At 40.1% G+C, this 21158-nt stretch overlaps 2 protein-coding genes across 7 annotated transcripts in view; one reads left to right on the top strand and one right to left on the bottom strand.

The window, feature by feature from the left end:
• The window catches only part of CUNH1orf116 (chromosome unknown C1orf116 homolog), a 32573-nt gene extending 19521 nt beyond the window's left edge, over positions 1 to 13052 (bottom strand). The window contains exons 1-2 of one of the 2 annotated variants that reach the window (XM_023525885.1): positions 11855 to 13052; positions 11347 to 11506 (exon numbers count right to left, since the gene is read on the bottom strand). In XM_023525885.1, coding sequence (XP_023381653.1) covers positions 11347 to 11506; positions 11855 to 11892 — 198 coding nt within the window. In that variant the 5' untranslated portion in view covers positions 11893 to 13052. The remainder of the gene's footprint in view (positions 1 to 11346; positions 11507 to 11854) is intronic. The other variant, XM_011384986.2, reaches the window with a different exon arrangement.
• A 102-nt stretch (positions 13053 to 13154) lies between these two features.
• Positions 13155 to 21158, top strand: part of PFKFB2 (6-phosphofructo-2-kinase/fructose-2,6-biphosphatase 2) — a 32423-nt gene continuing 24419 nt past the window's right edge. For 4 of the 5 annotated variants that reach the window (XR_002778170.1, XM_023525886.1, XM_011384985.2 and 1 more), the window contains exons 1-3: positions 13155 to 13336; positions 14491 to 14601; positions 20604 to 20729. Coding sequence is in view for 4 of the 5 variants with exons in the window: in XM_023525886.1 (XP_023381654.1) it covers positions 14511 to 14601; positions 20604 to 20729 (217 nt within the window). In the remaining variant the exon portion in view is untranslated. Of the gene's footprint in view, positions 13337 to 13356; positions 13496 to 14490; positions 14602 to 20603; positions 20730 to 21158 lie in introns of those variants that run through there. The other variant, XM_011384981.2, reaches the window with a different exon arrangement.

Here is a 21158-nt window from a genome sequence, read left to right as displayed (position 1 = left end):
TCATTACACACTCTCTCTAGTTGATCTCTTCCATTCATAAAACTTTTAACTATTCATAAGTCGACAATTTCAAAATTTAGATCTTTATCTTTAGACATTTTAAACTTTAGACCTGTAGAGGCCTACATGGCATTCCCTTTCAGATGTTTCACAAACATCTCAATATGTCCAAACTCTTATTTTCTCTATTCTTTCCAAATATTCTCGCCCTCTATCTTCCATTGGTCAATAAAGGTCACTTTCAGCCACTAGCTGCTTGAGTAGAAACCCTGAGAGATATTCTAGATGCTTCCGTCTCTATTATTCCCCATGTCACCAAGTCCTGGAGATCCTGTCTCCAAAATATATCTTAAATCCATCCTCTTCTCATGACATTTACCTAGTTCAAGCCATCATCCATTTATTAGCTCTTCATCCTTGAGGAAGTTATCAAACCTCTCTAATCCTCAGTAACCATATCTACAAAATAGAGATGATAATAATAATATATCTGTCTCATAGAGTTATTGTGAAGATTACATAAGATAATACATGAAAAATGTTCAGCACATTGTAAACACTCAACAAATGCTATAATTATTACTGTTGTCACTTACAGGTTATTATAGTAGTCTCCTCCTAGCTGGTCTCCCACTTTCACTCTTGTCCCCTTCAGTTAATTCCCCATAGAGCAGTTACAACAACTCAGAAAAATGTAAGTCTGATGGCTTCCTTAAAATGCTTTATTGTATTCTCAATGATCTTAGGATAACTTTATTCCTAAATTGCACATTTACTTCATTTGTTTATATATTCATTCATTCAACTATATGTTGAATGTCTACTATGTGTCCAATACTTTGCTAGGGATAAAATGGTAGCAAGAGGGAAATGGCCCTTGCCTTCACGAACAAACTACTTGGGGACACAAATATAAAATAAACAAACAAAATGTGGTAAGTGTGAATTAGAGTAAGTGCTTAATACAGGTTTATAGATGCTGCAAATCTGGATCCTTGCCTGCTTCTAAAACATCTCACTCCCTCTTTCCCAGTTTACCACACTGGCCAGTCTGGCCTGGAAAATATTTCACTTTCTCTTGCAACAGTGTTTTCAAATGCTATACCCCCTACTTGTTCTTTTTATTCTTCAACTGACTAACTTCTATTTATACTTCAGGTTTCCACTTCAATGTCACTTTCTCAAAAAGGTTTTCCTAGATTCACCACATTAATTAGACTCTCTCACCCCATTATTATCTTCATAGCACTTGTGTTTCTATTCTTTTATAGCATTATTTGTGTCTCCCCACCTCCACATCTACCCAGAGCCTAAGGTAGTTCCTGAAACACATTAACATTCAAAAATGTTTATTGAGTGAAGGACTATCCTTGTAATCCTGAGGTATTTGATACCATATCTTACGAGAAGTAGAAGCTCAATAAATTATGACTTTAAATGCTTCTAGCCAAATCTAAGATCATTTTCTAAGTCTTCATTGTTAGAGAGTAAGAGTAAGAAAAATAAGGCTGGATGTTAAAGGATGAATCTACTGGGAAGGGTCACTTTGGCAAAAGGTCAACATAATTCGAAATCTGTTCCGTAGTTTTGTAGGTTTAAAAACTTGATTTCATTAGTTTACTCTATAATATTTGAGCTCTGGGAGAAGTAATTCAATCCATTAAAATTCATAAGAGAAAGAGTAATCTTAATGAAATTAGTTAAGTCATAGCAGAAGGAAGTTTAAAATTCTAATAGATGTAAGTTCTGTCCACAATTGGAATGGATAATTTTGTGAAGTATCCCACATAACAGACTCTAAAAAATGATTCTTATTCTATGATAAAGGGCACATTTTCTATTTAATTCAACGTAAATATCTGACAGGACTGAATGAACCGTGCTAGAAATATTCAGTTACTTGTTAAAGTGTTTTACCCTTTTGGACAGTTGTAAATACTGAGAAATTCTTACTATCCTTCCTTTCCCCATTGCTGATGGAAAAATTATATTATTAATTTGCTTTATACCTGATGTTTCCATTTCCAAAGTTATATATTTTTAAACAAAATTTATAGTAGTTGTTTTTTTTTTTTAAAAAAAGAAAGGTATTGCTGAGGACTTCCATTTCCAGTAATGCTGGACTAGGTGATTCTGACACATCCTCCTTGCTGAAGAAGTAGAAAGCCAGAAATATCGTGAAGAATTTGAAGAATTGCCAGGCCTGGATCAGAATGAGCATAGAGATAGGATGAGCATTTGGGGCCACTTTTCCCCCTGGAGACATTTTTCCATTTCAAAATGGGTGGCTGAGATGCTGAGGAGTGTTCCTGATAGCTTCACAGAAGCGGGGGATCAGCAACTGGAATCCAGAATCCGCCAGTGGATGGGACCTCGTGAACCACATTCACTGTAGGTTGGTACCTTAGAGTTGCTCCAGGAGTGAGCATGTACTCATTCCAACACTGGGGTGGGGACTAGCTGTGTTGGATTTACTAAGTTATGATGATATCTATATACTCTATTTTATGAGCCAGTTAAGAGCCAGTTATGAGCCAGGCATAATTTTGTCTATATTTTGTATTTATCTTCAGCACTGATTTTGAACTTCAAAATTATTCAAGAGGGCATCTTTAGGGTTTTAGAAGATGGCCAAGTCACTATGACACCTGCTCTAATATTTTAAGATTCGATAAGGAAGCCCTTCATTTGAGTATGAAGCCATAGGAGTAAGATCAGAAAACTCTTCTTGGTGTACAGAAGTAATTTTAGAAGCACAGAAAGACAGAGAAGCAGTTGAGAGGCAGTTACTAAAGCAGAGAGAATTCTTGCTTTTTTTTTTTTTTTTTTAACTCACACATAGGGAAATCATAAAAGTTTTAGTGATCTCAGGGAAATATATTCGTGGTGATCGGGTGCCTGATTTTATCTAATAAAGACACTCAAAATCTATAAACATAAGAGACAAAGACAATCCAAGTCAGAACAAAATTTTAAAATAGCAAAAGCATTTGAAATGTGTGCTTTTCTATTCTTGAATCTCTCATTTTAGGCTTAGCGATATAATAAACATAATATATACTACTACCGAATATGGAAGTCCTGTTTTGCAGCCTGTCCTATGTTCCTTTCCAAACACTACTGGGATGGTAAAGAGGAGAAAAAGAAAAAAAAGAAGCCAGAGATCTTTTTGTAATTATCTATTCACTTCAGAACTAGCATTTGAAACAAAATTTTCAAGACGTCAGGGTCTTAATGACTTCTAGCTTTGTTTCTTACAACGTAGGAGGCTACATCACAATATTTGAGCTTTACTATTAAAGCATTCCTTTCCATTTGCATTAGGTTTTTAAAGGTAAATTTTACTTTGCAATATTCACCCCATAGTGATCTGAGTTTGTTCCTCTAGACCCTCGGAATAAATCTAATTCACCTTTCACATGCTTCCAAAGATTTGAAGTTAGCCATCATGTTAATCTGAAATCTATTTTCTCATCTCCAGTGCCTTCGGCTATCATATAGCAGTTGTCAAATTTTAGGTTTTCAGGTTTTATGTGTAAAAACCTTAATCTAAACCCCCAGGTGACTTAGGCAGGGTACATTAATACTATTGCTTCCTTTTTAAATAGATCTTTTAACTATTAAAATGCAATTATTCCTGCAGTCCAAGTCATATCACCCCACTGGGATCAAGATTAAAGTACTACTGCTATTTCTTTGTCAAATCTACTATAAAACTAGGTTTTCCATATGCTAGACTCAAAAAATGGATTGTTTTAGAACTTAAAGGCAGGTCTTCACATTTACGAGTATTCAACATTAGGGTTTTCAGCCCTAATGTTGAGAGTTTTGAATTGTCATTCATTGTACTTTGTCTTCTCATATTACCTGTAAATTTAATAACTATAACTAGTAGATGAAAATGGATTGCATGAGGTCAAGGACATAGAACTGATCTAAACCAACCGTGGTTATAGTCATGGTTCTCACTTATCATGCATCAGAATCACCTAGAAGCCTTGTTAAAACAGATTGTTGGCCTCGTTTGATTTTCTTCTGAGAATTTGAATTTCTAACAAGTTCCCAGGTAATGTGATGAGCACATTTTAGGTACAGTTAATTGTTCAACCAGCTACCGTCACACAGACCATGAGGTTTGGCTTGACTCGTTCTTATGCTGGATTTATGCTGATCCCACAGATATATTTTGTACTGGTGCACAAATTGATTAATACATTATGGTTCCACGTCCATAATTTTAAAGCTTTCAATGAGAGTTTGATTTAGAGTGTAAACTGGCCATTTCTAGTAATTTGTGTTGTTTCAAATAAATGTTTAAATGTCGACATTGTCAAAGAATAAATTCTTCCAGAGTTGTCAGTTTCCAAATAGATTCAAGTTCACACAGCCCTCCCATCTATTGTAAACTAAAGGGAACAGTCAACCTTCCCAGTTTGACAATTTGTCAGCAGTAGCGTTGAATTACAACTTTCAGGAGCTGACTGCATACCAGAAAATCTGGAGTCAAGAAAGAGAAATTTCAAATGCCCTCTGGTGTTAAAAAGAAGAAACACTTTCGTTTCTCCTGTCAGTTATTAAGACTCCACTTACAGAATGAGCTTTGGCAGATTTTGGTACACAAGTCGAAGCAGGGGTCTATTAGCTTTTGATAAACTTGGCCGTGGCACCTGTTCACTGCCCCTCTGCCCTCACCCCAAGATATGCTCAGACAACAACATTTTCACTTAATTTATTCCTTGAAAACAAGTCATTTCATACAGCATTTGCATATTCAAAAATCATACACCTCATAAATAAATAAAATCAATGCATCTTAATAACAATGGCAATATCACATAAGAGTTGTACAAAATGAAATTGGACATCTCCCAGATAGCAGCAGTGCATTAACTTTGACAAAAATATGCTGGCAACTAGACAAAAGAACATTTTTAAAACAAGAAAACACTGTGCATTTTCATTAACGAAAAATATTTTCTTATGTCATGAAAAACAAAATTTTGTTCTGTTTTGCCCTTCGCTACTATTTCAAGTCATGTCTAAAGCTCTAAATTTGACAGTCTTATGGTTTTCTTCTTGTTTCAGGAATTCCTCCTCTACTGTATTAATGCCGGAAATATAGAACTATTGTCATTCTCTATACTACTGACAAGTTATACATATTTATTTTGTATTTTAAGCTGAATTCAACACATTTTTAAAGGAAAAATTATTTTGCTAAGGAAATTATATTTCTTGTAAACAACTTGAGTACTGAATGTGGCACCAAGGTGAACTGGACAACTGACAAGAATCGGGTGCCCTGGTCCTTTTAAGTAACATGGGCTACAAATAACTACACATTCTATGTTAGTTACAAAGTCAGGCTTATGTAATCTTACTAAAAATTCTAAAGCTTTCTTAACCTTTTCTTTTTTAAACTTACAATGTAATCAAATCATATCTTCACTATCCCTAAACTCCTAGTTGTAGGTTTGTATTTTTAAAAACAAGTATAAAAAGGCATCATACCAAAATGCTTATATTCAAGATTTTATACTTTAATGACTAGCTTTTCAGTTACGACCCTGCTACATTCTATGCCAGGAAATGGGGGAGAAGGATTAAGGTGACAAAAAGGCATTGCTTGAAAAGTTTTCCAAATAGTACAATTCACGACTAGGAATGCATCCATCGAGGATCTCTTCTGTTTAAGTGGTACTTTATTCTCCTGCCCCTTTCTCCCTTAATTCTAAAATAGTACAGGAAGGTCATTGATCTCCTTTAAATTTATTTGAACCAAGACCAAAATCAGCACCTCATAATTCAGTTATCAATGTAGTAACTTCTTCAAAGTCAAAAATTCTAAGCACTGTGAACACAATACTAGCTAATTTTTGAAGAAAAAAAAAATAACTCCTTCCCACAATCACGAAGTTTTATATTCTAAGTTGAATGAGATGTGTTGGAATATCATAACTTTTAGTAAAAAAAAAATCTTCAATAAACTAGCTTATTCAAATGAAGTGTTTCACTTAAGTCTTAATAATAGTGTTGCTTACATATGACTTTTAAGGCCTCTGACTCAAAAATCAGTTCCCTTAAAATAAATTTGCCTAGAAACAAATGAAAATTTAAGAATGTAACCTTTTCAAAGTTGTTAGTCATCTTTGTGCTATAAGGACAAATATGAATGAATGATAAAGAACAATCATATAATCAAAATAGGTAACATTTTGAAGGCTAAGGCATAGAGCATGCTAATAGTTACTGAAATTGAGTGCTACTGTTATTAAAACACCAGATTGTTGTACCACTGGATACACCATACACTGATGGTAATTGTTAAGAAAAGCTGATTGTTAGCAGCTCAAGAATTATATTTTAATGTCTTTAATAAGATCCTTGGAGAGGGCTAACATGTAAACTTTTATTTCACATTTTTTAAAGTGCTGCAAATAATAACAAATGTGCATTTCGACACATGAAAGAATATAAATCTTAATATATGAAAGTTTAGGAAGGCCACCTGAATCATAAAGAAAAAAAATCACTCTGCTGCTAATCTTGCATATTTCCCATTTTAATTTTCAAAAGAAGACACAGAAAACTATGTTTAGCTAGGGCAACTTGCAACATTCATGTTTTAAAGCCTACATTGGCTAGAAAGGATAAGTAAGTTAGGCATGGGCACTTAGGGTCATGTATAGATAAATAATATAATGTTAATTCATTCCTAATTATGATTTTGCAGGGACTTGAACTTCATGGAATAATCAAGTGGTATGACTATATTAATTTTTGCCAAGAGGGTCAAGCTGACCAGCAGCCAACTTTCATTCATGGAAACAACTGAAAAATCAACCCTAAACCATTAACAGATGTACCACACTGGTGTCTTCATATGACTATCACATCATAAAATTCCCAGGGATAAAACTTTTAATTTCTGAAATCACTCTATCTAGAAATGTATTTTCATAGACCTACACCTGATTTTTAAATCTAAAGAAGAGTAAGGGAAAGAAGAATAACAGAAAGGAGGAGTAGGGGTAGAAAAACACAATCTTCATTCATTCTGCCACTAATGGAAACTATCCTCATTTTAATTAAAAAAAAATTCTTGTATGGCAGTCAAAAACAATGACTAAGAAGAGGGTTTCATTCTGCTCAAGGGTAAATTTAAAAAAAAGTTTCTTTTAATCCGACAGCAAGCACTGAATCCATAGGTTTTCAAAATTCTAGAGATTAGAATTTATATATTAATAATTTCAAAAGCTTAATATCTGCAGTTAAAAAATCTTTAAATTCTGTGAAGCTCATTATAAATGAGTTTGGCATGAGCACAAGTTTAGGTTTTTAATACTCAATAATTCAATCAATGATCTCCAATTTTGAATTTCCATGATTAGAACATTAGTTTAAAGACCTAAGGCTAATTAGTTTAAAAAGTCATTATTGAAAACTATTTGATTGAATATCAGTTTCCAACTGGTGAATGGACAACCTAGATAACAGGTAAACTAGACTGAAATAGATCCCCTGAATAAACACTTGACACTTGCTATAAAAGTATAAGCTTAAATCTATAAATAAAAACAATTAAAATGAAGGAGTTTAATTTTATAAAATATCAAGTTCTATTTTTTTCCATTTGTTAAAGTAACCCGGAAATTATGTTGGGAAACACATCGATAGACACCTGACATGTTACTCAATAAATATTTGTTGCATGAATAAACTTCTCTAAAATTCCAGTTAGCAAATGTCAAGTTTGGCACCTGAAGTACCTAGGAAAGGCAAACGATTTGGTTGATATTACCCAGTGATATAACTTACAATTTTAAATTTAATATTTTCTGGGAAAATTAAGAGATACAAAAACCTTTTAGACCGGAGGACAGACAGGTACCAAGAGATTTCAATCATATTCATTTGTACATATTATGATTGCCAAACATTAAGTATTGCAAATTCACAAGAGCTATTTTTAAGGCTCAGTAAAATAGAAAATTAAACACTTTTAAGTTATACTGACCAAAATAACTTATGCCTAAAGCAGCTATTCACACAAAAAGTACTCAAAAAATGTCATCTAATGATTTCAAGCATACTTTGTAAATTGTTCCTTAACGGTATTTTTTTCCCCTAAATTGTTGACATTTTCCTTAATTTTATATGGTCACCTCCACTGAGTGAAAGTGTTAAAAGTAAACCTCAATTTTGTAACATTTGTCAAGAAGATACTATGAAAAAGATTTCAGTGCTTTAAAGTATGCCATTAGTAAGATACTTAATCAAAAATGAGACCAATAATAACAAAACCTCACATTAAGCCTCTCCACATTATGCAAGATAATACATAACAAATTATAATTTAGCATCCCTGATCTTCAGAAGAATTAAGAGGTAGAAAACTTCTATCTAGATCTCATAGAGAAGCTAAGTTTTAGAGGGTGTGCCTTAAAGATGAGCCCACCACGCAAATGGCTACACATCTAATATTAGGAAGAAGCTATTCAGATAAGGCAAGGATTTAAAAACTCATATTTTGGAAGTGAAACAAATTCATTCAACATTATTATCTCAATTACTTTAAAACTCTTCAAAAGTCCAAGTAAAAGATGTGGATAAGCAAAGTGCTAATTTGCAGAAATGTGAAATTATTCGAAAGAGCATCAGTGGTGGAATAAGGCTAGGATGAAAACAAATACTGTTTAGGTAAACAAAAGATCTCACAAAAACCAAACCAAAGCAAAGCATTATCACTTGAGATGAAGGTTTTTCTTTTAGGAGTTAGAGAAAGTCTTAACGAAAAGATGAGGAAATTAAATCCCTCCAAATCATTACATGAAAAAGCAAAAATCAAGCAAATTTCAAGGGACTTCTATTTAAAAAAAAATACCCTGCTTAATTTTAAAGTTTTATCCAAATGTGACAAAGAACAATAAATGAGTTGCATTAAAACACGAGGCCAATGGTCTTTGAAAGCTTCAGTAAGCTGCCAGGCACCTTTTCCCTCATACATTCTACTTTTACATGCTAGAAATCCCAAATTGGGCACTCTAAGTTCCTGTTTTTAGGTAACATTCTCAAGGAACAGGCTCACCCCTATAAAAATTGCTTGTTATATACTTATAACTGGTTAAGTACACATTTATAAAGCCTACCAAATTGCAATATAAAATCAGTTTTGACAATTCTGATATTTTCATTTGAGAAATCAATTCATAATTTAGAAACTATTAACTCAGAGTTTTTAAAAGGACGCAATTACTGGAGACATTGTGGTTTATGTCCGGTGGCCTCACACGAGGCCTTCTGCATTACCCAAATATGAAGCTGTTTTCTTCTACAAGTTAATGCTGCTGGGTGCTAGTTTATAATACTTAAAACTCCATCTTCAGGTTGGTGTCAGTAGATAGCAAACACCACCTAGTTTGTCACCCCAGCACAAGAGGGCATGTATCACCACTGTAGACACACATCTGTAAACTTGCACACTAATTTTAATCTTAACAAGGAATTTCAGTGTCTAAGTGGCTTTAAGTTAAAAAGATGATTCAAGCATTGTGTCCTTTGTTCTTTAGGGTTATGAATAGCTTATTGGAAAACCCAGAACCTTCTGGATCTGTGAGGTAGTAGGCTTCAATCCTCATCATGCATAGATCACACTTCTCCAAAGCTGGTATGGCCTGTCTCCCTGGCATGTTCCCTTGCTTCTGCTTGTCCAGTTAATCCCTTTTGACATACCATGCATCTCAGGGTGAAGCGGTTTACATCAGTAAACTGTCTCTTTCTTTTAGCTTCATCTGCTAATTCCAGTGCTTGTACAAGAACAATATCATCATTAGAGGAGAAAATGGTCAGAGGAGGGGTGTCTGGGTCGGGAAAGGTACGTTGAAGTGGATCGTAGTGGATGCCATCATAAATAAGCAGGACCCTTTTGGTATAGCCCGCATCTTCCCCAAAACGATCAATTCTTACTGTCTGTGTATCTACTACACATATTTCGCATTGATAAAATTTAGACAAAATTGATATCTCAATAGCTCCACCCCAGGTATCATCCCTTTTGATCCATTCACAGTACTCTTGATTTGTTTTTCCCAGTATTGCCTCACTATAGAAGTCTGGATCACTTGCTACAATTTGTGCTATGAGGCGCCTCATCTCAGGGGCACAAGCTGGATTCAAGACTCCTCCTTCGACAACATAGTACACACTGGTAAAGAGGCAAGAGTTGTCCGCTGGGACCACGGTTCTGGTAAGCACAGGCAAAGTTTCCCTGACGTAACTAGGAGCACCATGTTTTGTAAATGCAGGTGAAGTTTGGGGTCTGGTTTGGTCTTCTTCAACAATCAGCATGTCGCCTGTTAAAAACAGAACAAATCCAGAACTGCAGAGAAAGTATAGATGAAACTGTGCGGGTGTTCACTAGCCAAGTCTGTAAGTTACAAACAGGAGTTAAAGTATGAGCTGGGCTTATTGGAGAGAATACAGCTTTGCAAACCAGTGACCAGTATCACTCCCTGTTAGCTGAATCTTTTATAAAGTTCAAAACAGAACAAAGAACAAAACACTTTAGGTTGCAACTCAATTTTGTGAAGTAGCCTGGGTTATACACCTTTTTTAACTTTTTAAAAAAGATACATTTCAAGAACAAAATTTTCTTAGCTTGCTATCTATTTAAAAAGCACAAATCTTCCGAATGGTGTTTACCACAGACTAGACCACTAGGGGGTTCTCCTCCTTCTGAAACTTACCTAGTCTGTTCCGTGTTTACAGGATCTTTGACGCAAGTATCGGTGGAAGCTTTTAATTATCAATATTGCTGTTCAAATTTTAATACTGAACAGAAACAACTGCTGTTTAGAACTTGAAAGGGCCTTTCGTTAATGTGTAAGAGCAAACTCTAATATGAATACACCTGTCAAAGTCAGTATATATGAAGGTGAGTGAAAAAACCAGGAAAGCAAGAAAGAAAAGTACTCTGCATCCTACAGATCTGCTATCTTCTTTCAGTAATATTGGGGGAAAGAACAATCAGGGCAGAGAAAACAGGTTCTACTTTTTCATATCTTTGTGGACGCCGATGGAAAACAAAATGAATGAGGCGTTTTCAAGGTAGACTGAGGAAGGGGGGACTCCAAGGCTTTGGGTTTCTTACATAGGTTGGGTCCTCTCTGTCTCTTTCAACCAAGGAGTTGGTAGATACTCGTCTCGTCAGAGTTCTCTGTGCTTTAATCTATCCTTGTCCTTAAAGACCCCGGCTTTCCACAGCACTTTGCCTTGACTGTTCCTCTGTTCTCCCTCACGCCCCTTTCCTCCCAGGCTTTTCCTTGGCCCCAGCCTCGATTCCCTTACCTGACTGGATGGGCAAATCTCCCAGAAGGGTATCCCCATTGCTGAGATCCAGGCATTCCGGCGGGTACCCGACGAGAATTCGCTGATAGCTGGGGGCGATCCCGGTGATGGTGGCAATTTGGCCCTGGAGTTCCCGCACCCGAGTCCGGCTGGACAACTCCTGCAAAACATGGGTGCCATTCTTGGCCTTGCAACGGAGCCGCCACATCGTGTCGGTCTGGCTGCCCACAGGCCAGACACCCGCGGGGCCAGCTTTGGTCCCGGCAGCAGGATGGCAGACGCCGCCGGGGCAACCAGCCACCGCGGGGGCTCCAAAATGGCCACCCTTTGCCGGCCCGAACATCGCGAGAAGTCGCTGGTGGCTACGTTATCGCGATACTTTGGTGCAGCCTCGGTCTTAAACACTTTAAGAACTCTCTTAAAGTGACGACTAATTTTCGCCCCTACCCTTCAGAAGCCAAAGGCTGAAGATTTATCAGTATTCCTAAAGTACAAAAAGTCTTGCTACCTGTAGAGCGAATGAAGTACCTTCCGCGTCGGGAGCATATATGCTCAAGGAAAGAGGGCGGGTAAGAAGTTCCTGAATCCAGTACATTGGAATGTAATCTTGCACTTACTGAGGTCTTAAGTTAGTAAATTGGGGCTACCAAATTACACCGGAAGAAACAGAATCATCGTTCAGAATGCAAACGAATGCCAAGAATGGTCAGTGAGTCAAAGGACCTGTTAAAAACAACCAGATACTTGTGACTAGATTCATGGCTGTAGCAAGCATTGACTCACTGAGGTTAAGGGACAACTGGTCATTCCACCTCCAGGAGACTGTAACTTGAAAACGTTAATTTGCCACATCAGAAAGCGCAGTATGAGGTCAGCATCTGGGCCTTGGGCAATTGCTACATTCAGTGGGTGGCAGTGTATAAGGAGAAGGAATGAAGAGGACTAATCTGTGTCATTCACATTCCAATTCAGGCTCTGAGTATACAGATATGAAGATGATTTCATTCTTGCCTTCAGTATAACCAGTAGTCAGTGTAATCGAAAGAGAGGGTGGGTGTAAAAGACACATAACCATTGACCTTCACAGCAACATGATAATGCTAGATTATGTGACATTTTCAAACCCGTATCCATAGAACCAAGGAGTGGTTCCAAAAAATTGATACTCATTATTTGTTTGTTTTTTTCAATTCTGGTTCATCAGCAAACCCTAACCAGCGTAGAGGGGTTTATTGACAGAATCAAGCATCAAACAGTCGTGGGGGTAACTACAAAAAGTTCACCTGAAATGTGCAAACTCACCTCCACTGTAAAAGCCTCTACCTCTTCCATAAGTTATATGGAAACTTTGAATATTTTCACACCTTTTATAACCCATTTTCCTGCTGGAGCCGTTTCCTCTTTGGTTCTTCAAGATGATCATAACAGATGGCATAGTGTGGGAGGGAGGAGGGAGAATAAAGAAGGTGGTTAGAAGTCCACTGGGTATGTGGTTGGGTCTCGGGAAGCTGGTGGTTTAGCGGTGAGAATGGTTGTTTTCTTAGATTACAGTGTCTGACCTATGGGAAGGATATGCAAACACCCTAAGGTAATCAATCAGCTCAAGTACTGTGGTAGCGTATTCTAGCAAAACACCTTATAAAGCTTACGTTCCAAACTATGGCTCAAACGAGATCCAGCTGGGATTCAGGTAGGAAAGGGTTAAACTCTAGGATTTTTTTGCATCACCAAAAAGTTACACCCACTCAACGTGAATTAGTCTACTCTCGCGAGAGTATGAAAAAAGTAATGCTTTAGTAAACCCCGCCCCCAGCCCTATTAGTTGCCAAGCAACGATGCAACCAACCTCCATAGTGCTGGGAAACTTGGGAACTTGTCGTCTTTCTCCTTCATGATTCCATCCTCCTTCAGAAGCCAGCGTCAGCGATTCCGATTTGAGCTCCGCCCTCTAGAGCCTGCGGGCGCTGGATTGGTGGATGATTCTCTCCAGGTGAGGACCAACGGGAGGGTGGGCGGAGCTAGGCTGGGGCACTGGCTATGCGGGTGACTAGTGTGCGGGCGCCTCAGGCTACAGTTTGTCGGCTCCTTCGTGCAGCGTTACAGGAGAAGTGCCGAGGCCACTGCTGGGAGGGATCTTAGGGATCACAGGGTGAGCGACAGCTGTACAGCGCCTGGAAGAGCCTGGCAGTGTGGGAGGAAGTGGGCTGTGGGCATCCGGATGAGGTGCGGGACGACGGTGCCTTGCTGTTTCGGTGAAGTGCTGGCCCCCACGATTGCCGGGAGAGCGGACGTTCAGGGCCCGGGAGCCGCAGCAAGTGTTTGGGTTGGAGGATTTGTGTGGTCGGTGGAAGAACAGTTCAAGGTCCTGAAGCAATAGGACCTTCCTTCCTCACGAGTCCCTTGTCTGGATTGGAGGGCGGGGGGTGAGCTTGGGGCTCTCCCGTCCCAGTTCGAGTTTGGTGACCTTGGAGAAGTCATTTACCACTTCTTTGTGCCTCAGTGTTCCTTCTATAGGCTTCGTCCCGGGGAGAGGTGCAGAGCAAAGGCTTGAGAATAAGAACATCAGAGGAGAAATGGTGACGTGCTAGGGGTGTCTCAGGGTCCAGTTACAGTTTTTCCTTTAGGAAACATGTTTGAGATTTTTCCCACTTCTCTCATTTTTTCACGACTGAATCTTCCATTTGACTGCCATTTACTTATGATAATGAACTTGATCTGTTCGCCACGCACCCCATCCCCAACTACTGCTACTTGTCTCCTCAGATTCTTAAACTAGATTTTGGGGTCAGGAAGGAACTTGGATAAGGCACTTAATTTGATTGACCTCAGTTTTTCAATCTGTAAAATGGAGAGAAGTAATAACGGTAGCAAAATCTGCCTTATTACAGGATTATTGGAAGAATTGAAGAGAATTTATGTGAATGTAATTCCTAAGTCAGCATTATAAAATAAACAAGGTTCTAGTGCCCTATTTACAGATAAGGAAACAGAGGGCTGGGGGTTCATAACATCCTAGGACATGTAGCTATTAACTGGGAGACGGAGGGCTGGACTTGACTCTTGGCCCAGGGTATTTCACTTATATTGCACTGATCCTCACTGAGTATTTTGAGATGTCTCCTTAATTCCTTTTGTCCCTTCCAGACATCTCCTGAAGAGCTGCCATGTCTCTGAATAATGTATCTTCTTCAGAACAGAGCAACAGTAGCTGTGAAACCAAAGCCTCAAATCTCCGATTATCAGAGAAGAAATGTTGTAAGTTCTGGCAAAATGAGGGGCTGCTCTCTCCCAGGATTTTATCTCGGGGGTACAGTTGTAATCCTAGACTTTGCTGCTTGGTGGGAGTGAGAATTAATTCTTTAACATGGGAATTTAAAAGTCTACAAGGGGACTTTCCTGTTTGAAGTAAGTAGGCTCAGTGAAATGTCTGCCCTTGGAGCTGGACTCCTGGTGTGGCCCAGCATTTTCTTATTGCTTTCTTGAAATGAATCTCTGTCTCTACACTTGATTGATATTAAAAATTAAGACAAGCATTATTGTACACACAGTGAGTAAGGCAGAGTGGCGAGATACAGGAATTACTTGCGGCTGATTCTGTTAATACTTTCCCTTAGTCTCTCGGGCTAAGTTTTGTGAGGGTGCTGCTCATTGTAGAAATTGCATGTAGGAGCCAGTAGCTCATTTCTACAGACCTCAATGGAATCAGTCCTAACAAACATTTGACTTTTCACTGTGTCTTGGGCACCTTACTTCCTCACAGGTTTAGCCTTTGAACTTTGTAAACTGTTTTTCCTACAGGTTCATTCCTCTGGGGACAGGTTTCACAGGAGCATTTGCATGTCAATCCTTTAGACCAGCAGTCCCCACCCAGCCTTTTTGGCACCAGGGACTGGTGCTTCTATGAGATTCTAGTGCCTGATAATCTGAGGTGGAGCTGAGGCAGTGATGCTAGCAGCTGCAAATACAGATGAAGCTTTGCTCACTTGCTGGCCCACTGCTTACCTCCTGCTAGGCGGCCCAGTTCCTAACAGACCATAGACTGGTAAGGGTCCACAGCCCTGGGGGGTTGGGGACCGCTGCTTTAGACAGAGATGGCAGGTGGGTTTGCAGAGAGATGAAACATCTGCATTCTTAAGCATCATTATAGGCTGCAAGACTGCATAGCCCAGTCCAAAAGGTCCTGGGCAACTGAATCCCAGATGTTTTAGGAGAACCTGAAGGAATGTTAACCCTTACCTCTGCTTCCAAATTGCACGTTTCCTTTGGAATCTATCAGTCAATTCTTTTCACTTCCATGGTTATATGTATGTAATCAGCAGGTGAAAACAGCCAAACATCATGAGACCTGGAATTATCTCATGTCCAAATTTTACAAAGGAGTAAACTGAAGCATGGAGAGGATGAGCACCAATGAAGCTTGCTGGGGTTTGGGCTGTAGCAGAGGCACCTTGTTTGCATGTGATACGGGGGTTGGCATACCTCTACCATTAGGGTCCCCTTTCTCTGCCAGGACGGGAAGCTAGGTACCGAGGGCAAATACCCCATGGGAGATAACTAGAATAGCATGAATTTTGAGTGCAGCCTCTGGAGTCAGGCTTGAATCCTGGTTTGAATCCTGGTTTTACTACTTCCTAGCTGTGTGCCCTTGAACAAGTTGTTTATCCTCTCCATGCTTCAGTTTACTCCTTTGTAAAATCTGGATACTAATAGTATCTCCCTCCAGAGTGATGTGAGAATTAAATGAATAATTATAGGAAAGCACTTAGAAGAGTTGGGCACATAGCTGGATGTATTATTTTCACTGGTGATGATATTTGCACGTTGTATTTATTTCTAAAACATTATGTAAAAACTAAGTTGTACTCTAAATGCTGTACTTGGAGCTCACTGTTTAAGAGAGTCCTGTGAAGAATTATATTTTCAGTAAAGAGTGTTTTCTCCTCTTGTTTGACAATATTGTAATCCAGATTTTGGCATACAGGATGCACATCTTAAAGAGAGGTGCACTCGATTCAAAAGAGAGTGGAAAGATGGTATGTGTGCATGTGGGGAGTTGATATTTGTGGGATCCTCTGGCCTCACATCATGCCTGGTGTCAGTCCTCACTCCGCTTTCTTCTCCAAAGGACTCTCCTACTTATCTTCCTGACTCTTCTGCGGTTTTTCTGCCTTGAGGGCTTTTGATCAGTCAAGGAAGCAGTAGGCCCAGGTCTTTGTCCTGTTCTCTTGACTCTAAGTCCTGCATTGGACTCTGATTTCTCCTTTTCCAGCTCCACCCTCTTCTCCCCCACTGGAAGCACCTGGGTCGTACTAAAGCCACTGTCTTTCATTTACCATGTTCTCTTTTCCCCTTTCCGATTGGACTGTGAGACCGTTGCAGCCACAGTCAAAGGAGAAATACATTTATGAGAATATGTGCTAGTTCATTTCCTTTTTCTCTGTTATTTGCCTGTATCTTGGAAGAGGCTCCCCTGGCTGCTTAGTGTTCATACCCAGCATTTGCTTATTAATAGCTCAACTGTTATCTCCTAGTTGCTAATTACACCTGTGGTGGCTGATTTGACTCTGAAATGAGTGAGCTGGAGGCCTGAAGAATGACTTTAGGGAGCCCATATCTCCAAAGGAACATTGCTGGAACTTCGGCTGCTCCAGGGGTGGGGATGAACGGGAGTAGTGATGCCTGAGGTATCTTTAAGGTACTCAGATGACTCTTGGTTTCAGGGCTCTCTGAGAGCAGGAATGCGTGGGAGGTGAGGTCTTCATGCTTTTCTTCCTTTGTTTCTTCTTTAATATTTTAAGTAGGTCTGGAACAAACAAGTTCCTATGTGTACATTTTCCTAATTACAAAAGCAATACATGTTCAAGCAATACAGAAAGAAAGTGAAAAGTAAAATATTTCTCACAATTTCTTCTGTCCCTATTAAGTTCGATTCTTTCTGACACCTTATTCTGGTGTGTCCTACTAATGAAAATAGGTTCATACTGTACATATTTGGTTCTGCCGCCATCCCCTCTTTTTTTAGACTTACTATATTATGGACTTTTTTTCATGCCAGTAAATCCAGATTTACCTCATTCTGCACAGTATTGCATTATATGGATCTGTTGTTCTCTCCCTGATGGACATTTATGTTGTTTCCAATTTTCTACCATCACAAACAGGCTGCAGTGAGCATCCTTGCACATATACCTTTACATGTTTATGCTGGGAACTTTTCTACAGAAATAGAAGAAAAGGTAGACACGTTTAAAATGTTGATCAGCATTACAAATGTACAAAGTTCTGCAATATAAGCTGTTTTAATATTTCAAAATGCTTGATGGAAATTGGGCATTATTAACTATAGCTGCACTGGTTAACGAAAACATTAACTTTCTTGGTGTTTGGCTGCAGAACTTGGATATTTTATGCCTATCAGTCAAACAGCAGGACATAATTGGCAGTTTTATGACTTCTGATGAATAATAAGTAGATATGACTAATGAAACACTTGAATGAGCAGCATGTTTCAGAAATGTTGGGCCTATTTAGAACAAATAACGGAAGACCTGGGACATGAAAAGGTGGGGAACCACTGGCCTTCTAGAGCAGGAGTCCCTAACCCCTGGGGAGCTGACCAGAACTGGTCTGTTAGGCATCTGGCCGCACAGCAGGAGGTGAGCTGTGGAAGAGCTAGCGAAGCTTCACCTGTATTTGCAGCTGTTACCCAGCGCTAGCATCACCGCCTCAGCACCACCTCAGATCATCAGGCATTAGATTCCCATAGGAGCACTGGTCCCTGGTGCCAAAAAGGTGGGGGACCACTGTTCTAGAGCACCCTTCAGAATTGGATTAGAGAGCATAGTCATGCTTACCACATGGCTCCCTTTGTCAGGTGCTGCTGCCGAGAGCTGGCGGCTGGCACTGAATGAGCAGTCATGCAACCAGGTATTTGGTCAGAGCACTGACCTCGACTTTCTACTGTGGGACTGTGGGCCAAGCTCTTCATTTCTCTGGGCTTGAGTTTTTCTGTCTCTAGGAGGGAAGTTGTCAAGTCCTCATTTCCCCTGAGCATGTTGTAAGGGGAAAAGTTTAAGATTGAGAAAGTAAGTTAAACCTTGTGTAAGAAAGGAAGAAGAGAATTTCAGAATTGAAACAGTTTTCTGTTATTTGTCAAGGAGTGTGTTACATTGTCTCTGAAATTAATCAGCATGAAGTATCTACTATTGACATTAAGGTGGAGGTGGAGGTGGTTTTGATTTTTAACAGGCAGGACAATTTGTTCCTAGTTCTGCTGATGTGGCAGTTTGAGATAGGAAGTGTGGTTTAGTTTTGTACTCGGGAAAATGAGAAGCCCTGGTTGCGGCAGGTGTGTGTGGGTGTCATGGGCACAGGCAGGAGGTATGGTGCTGGGGGGCAGGGTGGGGAGAACTTAGTGACCTGTATTTTCTTTTGCTCTGAGCCCTCTCTGCCCAGTTTGGTAAACATGGAGCAGCTGGTTCTCTTGTTGGCTTCAGAGCAGCTCTCAAGTGTCAGTTCATTTTCAGCATTAGGGAGGGGAACAGGACCTTTGAGGAAGTGCCTAATGGGCTGGAAGGTGTGGACAAAGCAGGCCAAAAGTGCAGGTAATGAGCCAGATCATGGGGGATTGAGAAGAGTGCAGCGCTGAGCTGGAGAAAGCGAAGACTCAGGAGGATTTGACTACTGAAACCTGAAGCAGCTTTTCCTAGGCGATCCCTGTCAGCGGTCTCTGTCAGGCTGAGCCCCATCAGAGGTCAGGGATTAATGTTGGCTGAGGCTGCAGGGTGAGTTTACTTGCCATTGTGCCCCAGATTTGGACAGGGATGAAAATCATTTCTGTTGCCCGAGACCAACTTTGGGAGGGGCTTCCGCCCAGGCATGAGAATTTTCCATGTGCACAGTGCATAAAGGACTAAAGCCAAGCCCTCGGACCCTGCGTCTATTGCCTCCCTCACCACTCTGGCTTCTGAATACTTCTTGCCAAACACCCCTAGGAAACTCTTCCTTCCGAAGTCTATTCTCTTCCCAGGTCCTTCTGCCCACTTCTCCACTGAGACCTTTTTACATTGCCATCCCAAAAGATGAAAGATGACTTTCCCATGCAAGTACTCCAATCTTACTGAATTGTTTCTTAACCTCATAGGGCACCTTGTCCCAGGGTACAGCAGCACCTTGTGTGCACCCTCTGGAAAGCAGTGCAGGGAAGTGAAAGGCGTTTCTTTCCTTCTTCTGTGCCCTCAGAGGAGCCAGCAAAGCCCGAGCCTCCCAGATGACCTCATTTGCACCTTGGCCCCAGGAAAGTGGCTGACAGCAGTGTGGGGCCCTCTCCCACCGCCAGTCCCAGTGAGCAAGCTGATGAGGAACTGGGCTCTTTTTAGGGAGAAAAACTGCCCAGGAAGCACTAGATCTGAACTCTAGTGTCAGCTGTTCCCATGATTCAAGTGTGTCTGTAGGCAAGTTACCTGACCCTGAGCATCTAGTTTGTCTCACTCTAGTGAGACCTATCTCTGTAAATGAATTCCTGAAATAAGTATTGTAAGGAAGAGTAGACCAATGACTGCGCCTGCTTCTAAACTGTCTCGCGTTCATGTGAGCCATTGAGGCAGGCAGGCCATGATGCCCTTGTGGGCTAAGTTTTACTGAAGTTTCCTGAGATCTAGGCAGAACCTGTGTCAGGTAAGCTCTTCCACAGTCTAAATCTCACTGTGGTTTAGAAATTCTGGCTTAAACTCATGTCCTGAGTACAAGGCCAAAGGAACTTGAAGCCAGGCCCTTTTTGTGGTGGTCAAGCTAATTCTTGCCAGTGGCTCCGAAGGGGTAGGTGAGATCCTCAGGGTAAACACTCTCTTGGGCCTATTATAGGAGCCTGCTGGTAGAGTCTCCAGGCATAAGACCTTCCCTCACAGCTGTATCATTCTTGTGTCACTAGACAGTTTCATGTTAGGGATGGCTATTGTCTTTCTAATCCTTGCCACTTTCTCCCCTCTTTTTTCCTTGGGTACCTCTGTGAAGACTTTGGCTATGTGGGGAAGACATGTCTTGGTTTAGGGACTTTGTGAAAGTCTGCATGACCCTCTAACTCTCTTTAGGGAGGGTTCACCTGATTTCCCCTCGGTCTGCTTTCCCAGTCTTCCTGGACCCTTGCCTCACAGGTTTATGAGGATTAAGTGAGATTGTGACTACGAAGTTCTTAGCCCAATGCATGAACTTTACTTGGCCCCTAGTCATTTAGTTTTATTCCGTTTCATTTCCTCTAGCGTGGGCATCCTACATGACTAACTCTCCTACTCTCATCGTTATGATTGGCTTGCCAGCCCGGGGCAAAACCTATGTGTCCAAGAAACTCACACGCTACCTCAACTGGATTGGGGTGCCCACCAAAGGTAGGTGCAGGTCATTCATTTTTGGGGGAAGGGAAATGATTAGTTCTTCTGGAGGATTTAGTCTTCCTGGCATCAAGGTTACAGGGTGTTCCTGGCTGAAATAGTGGTTGCTTCATGATTTACTGAATTTATTCCCTCTTCGCAGACTCGTTTCCTCCTGTCCTGGGTGCATTGGCCTAGTTTGGGAGAATGCCTTTGATGGTATATGGTTTTACATTTTCAGAGCCCTTAAATATACGTTATGTTGTCTACTCTTAGCCATACCTCTGTGAAGAAGCCAAAGTGGCTGAGGAATTTGAAACTCAGACATCGTAAGACTTGCCCAAGGTCTTATAAGTCTGAACTCGAGCCACACTTGACTCTTAATCTGGTGGTGTTCCCAACATAACCTTGGTGCTTTTTTCATCCCTTGGCCACTCTGACATTAGA

The sequence above is a fragment of the Pteropus vampyrus genome, unplaced genomic scaffold (assembly GCF_000151845.1).
Source record: "Pteropus vampyrus isolate Shadow unplaced genomic scaffold, Pvam_2.0 Scaffold640, whole genome shotgun sequence".
In the NCBI taxonomy this organism is placed as follows: Eukaryota; Metazoa; Chordata; class Mammalia; order Chiroptera; family Pteropodidae; genus Pteropus; species Pteropus vampyrus.
Note: the sequence above shows the minus strand (reverse complement) of the source record. Positions and strands in the feature narration are given on the sequence as shown.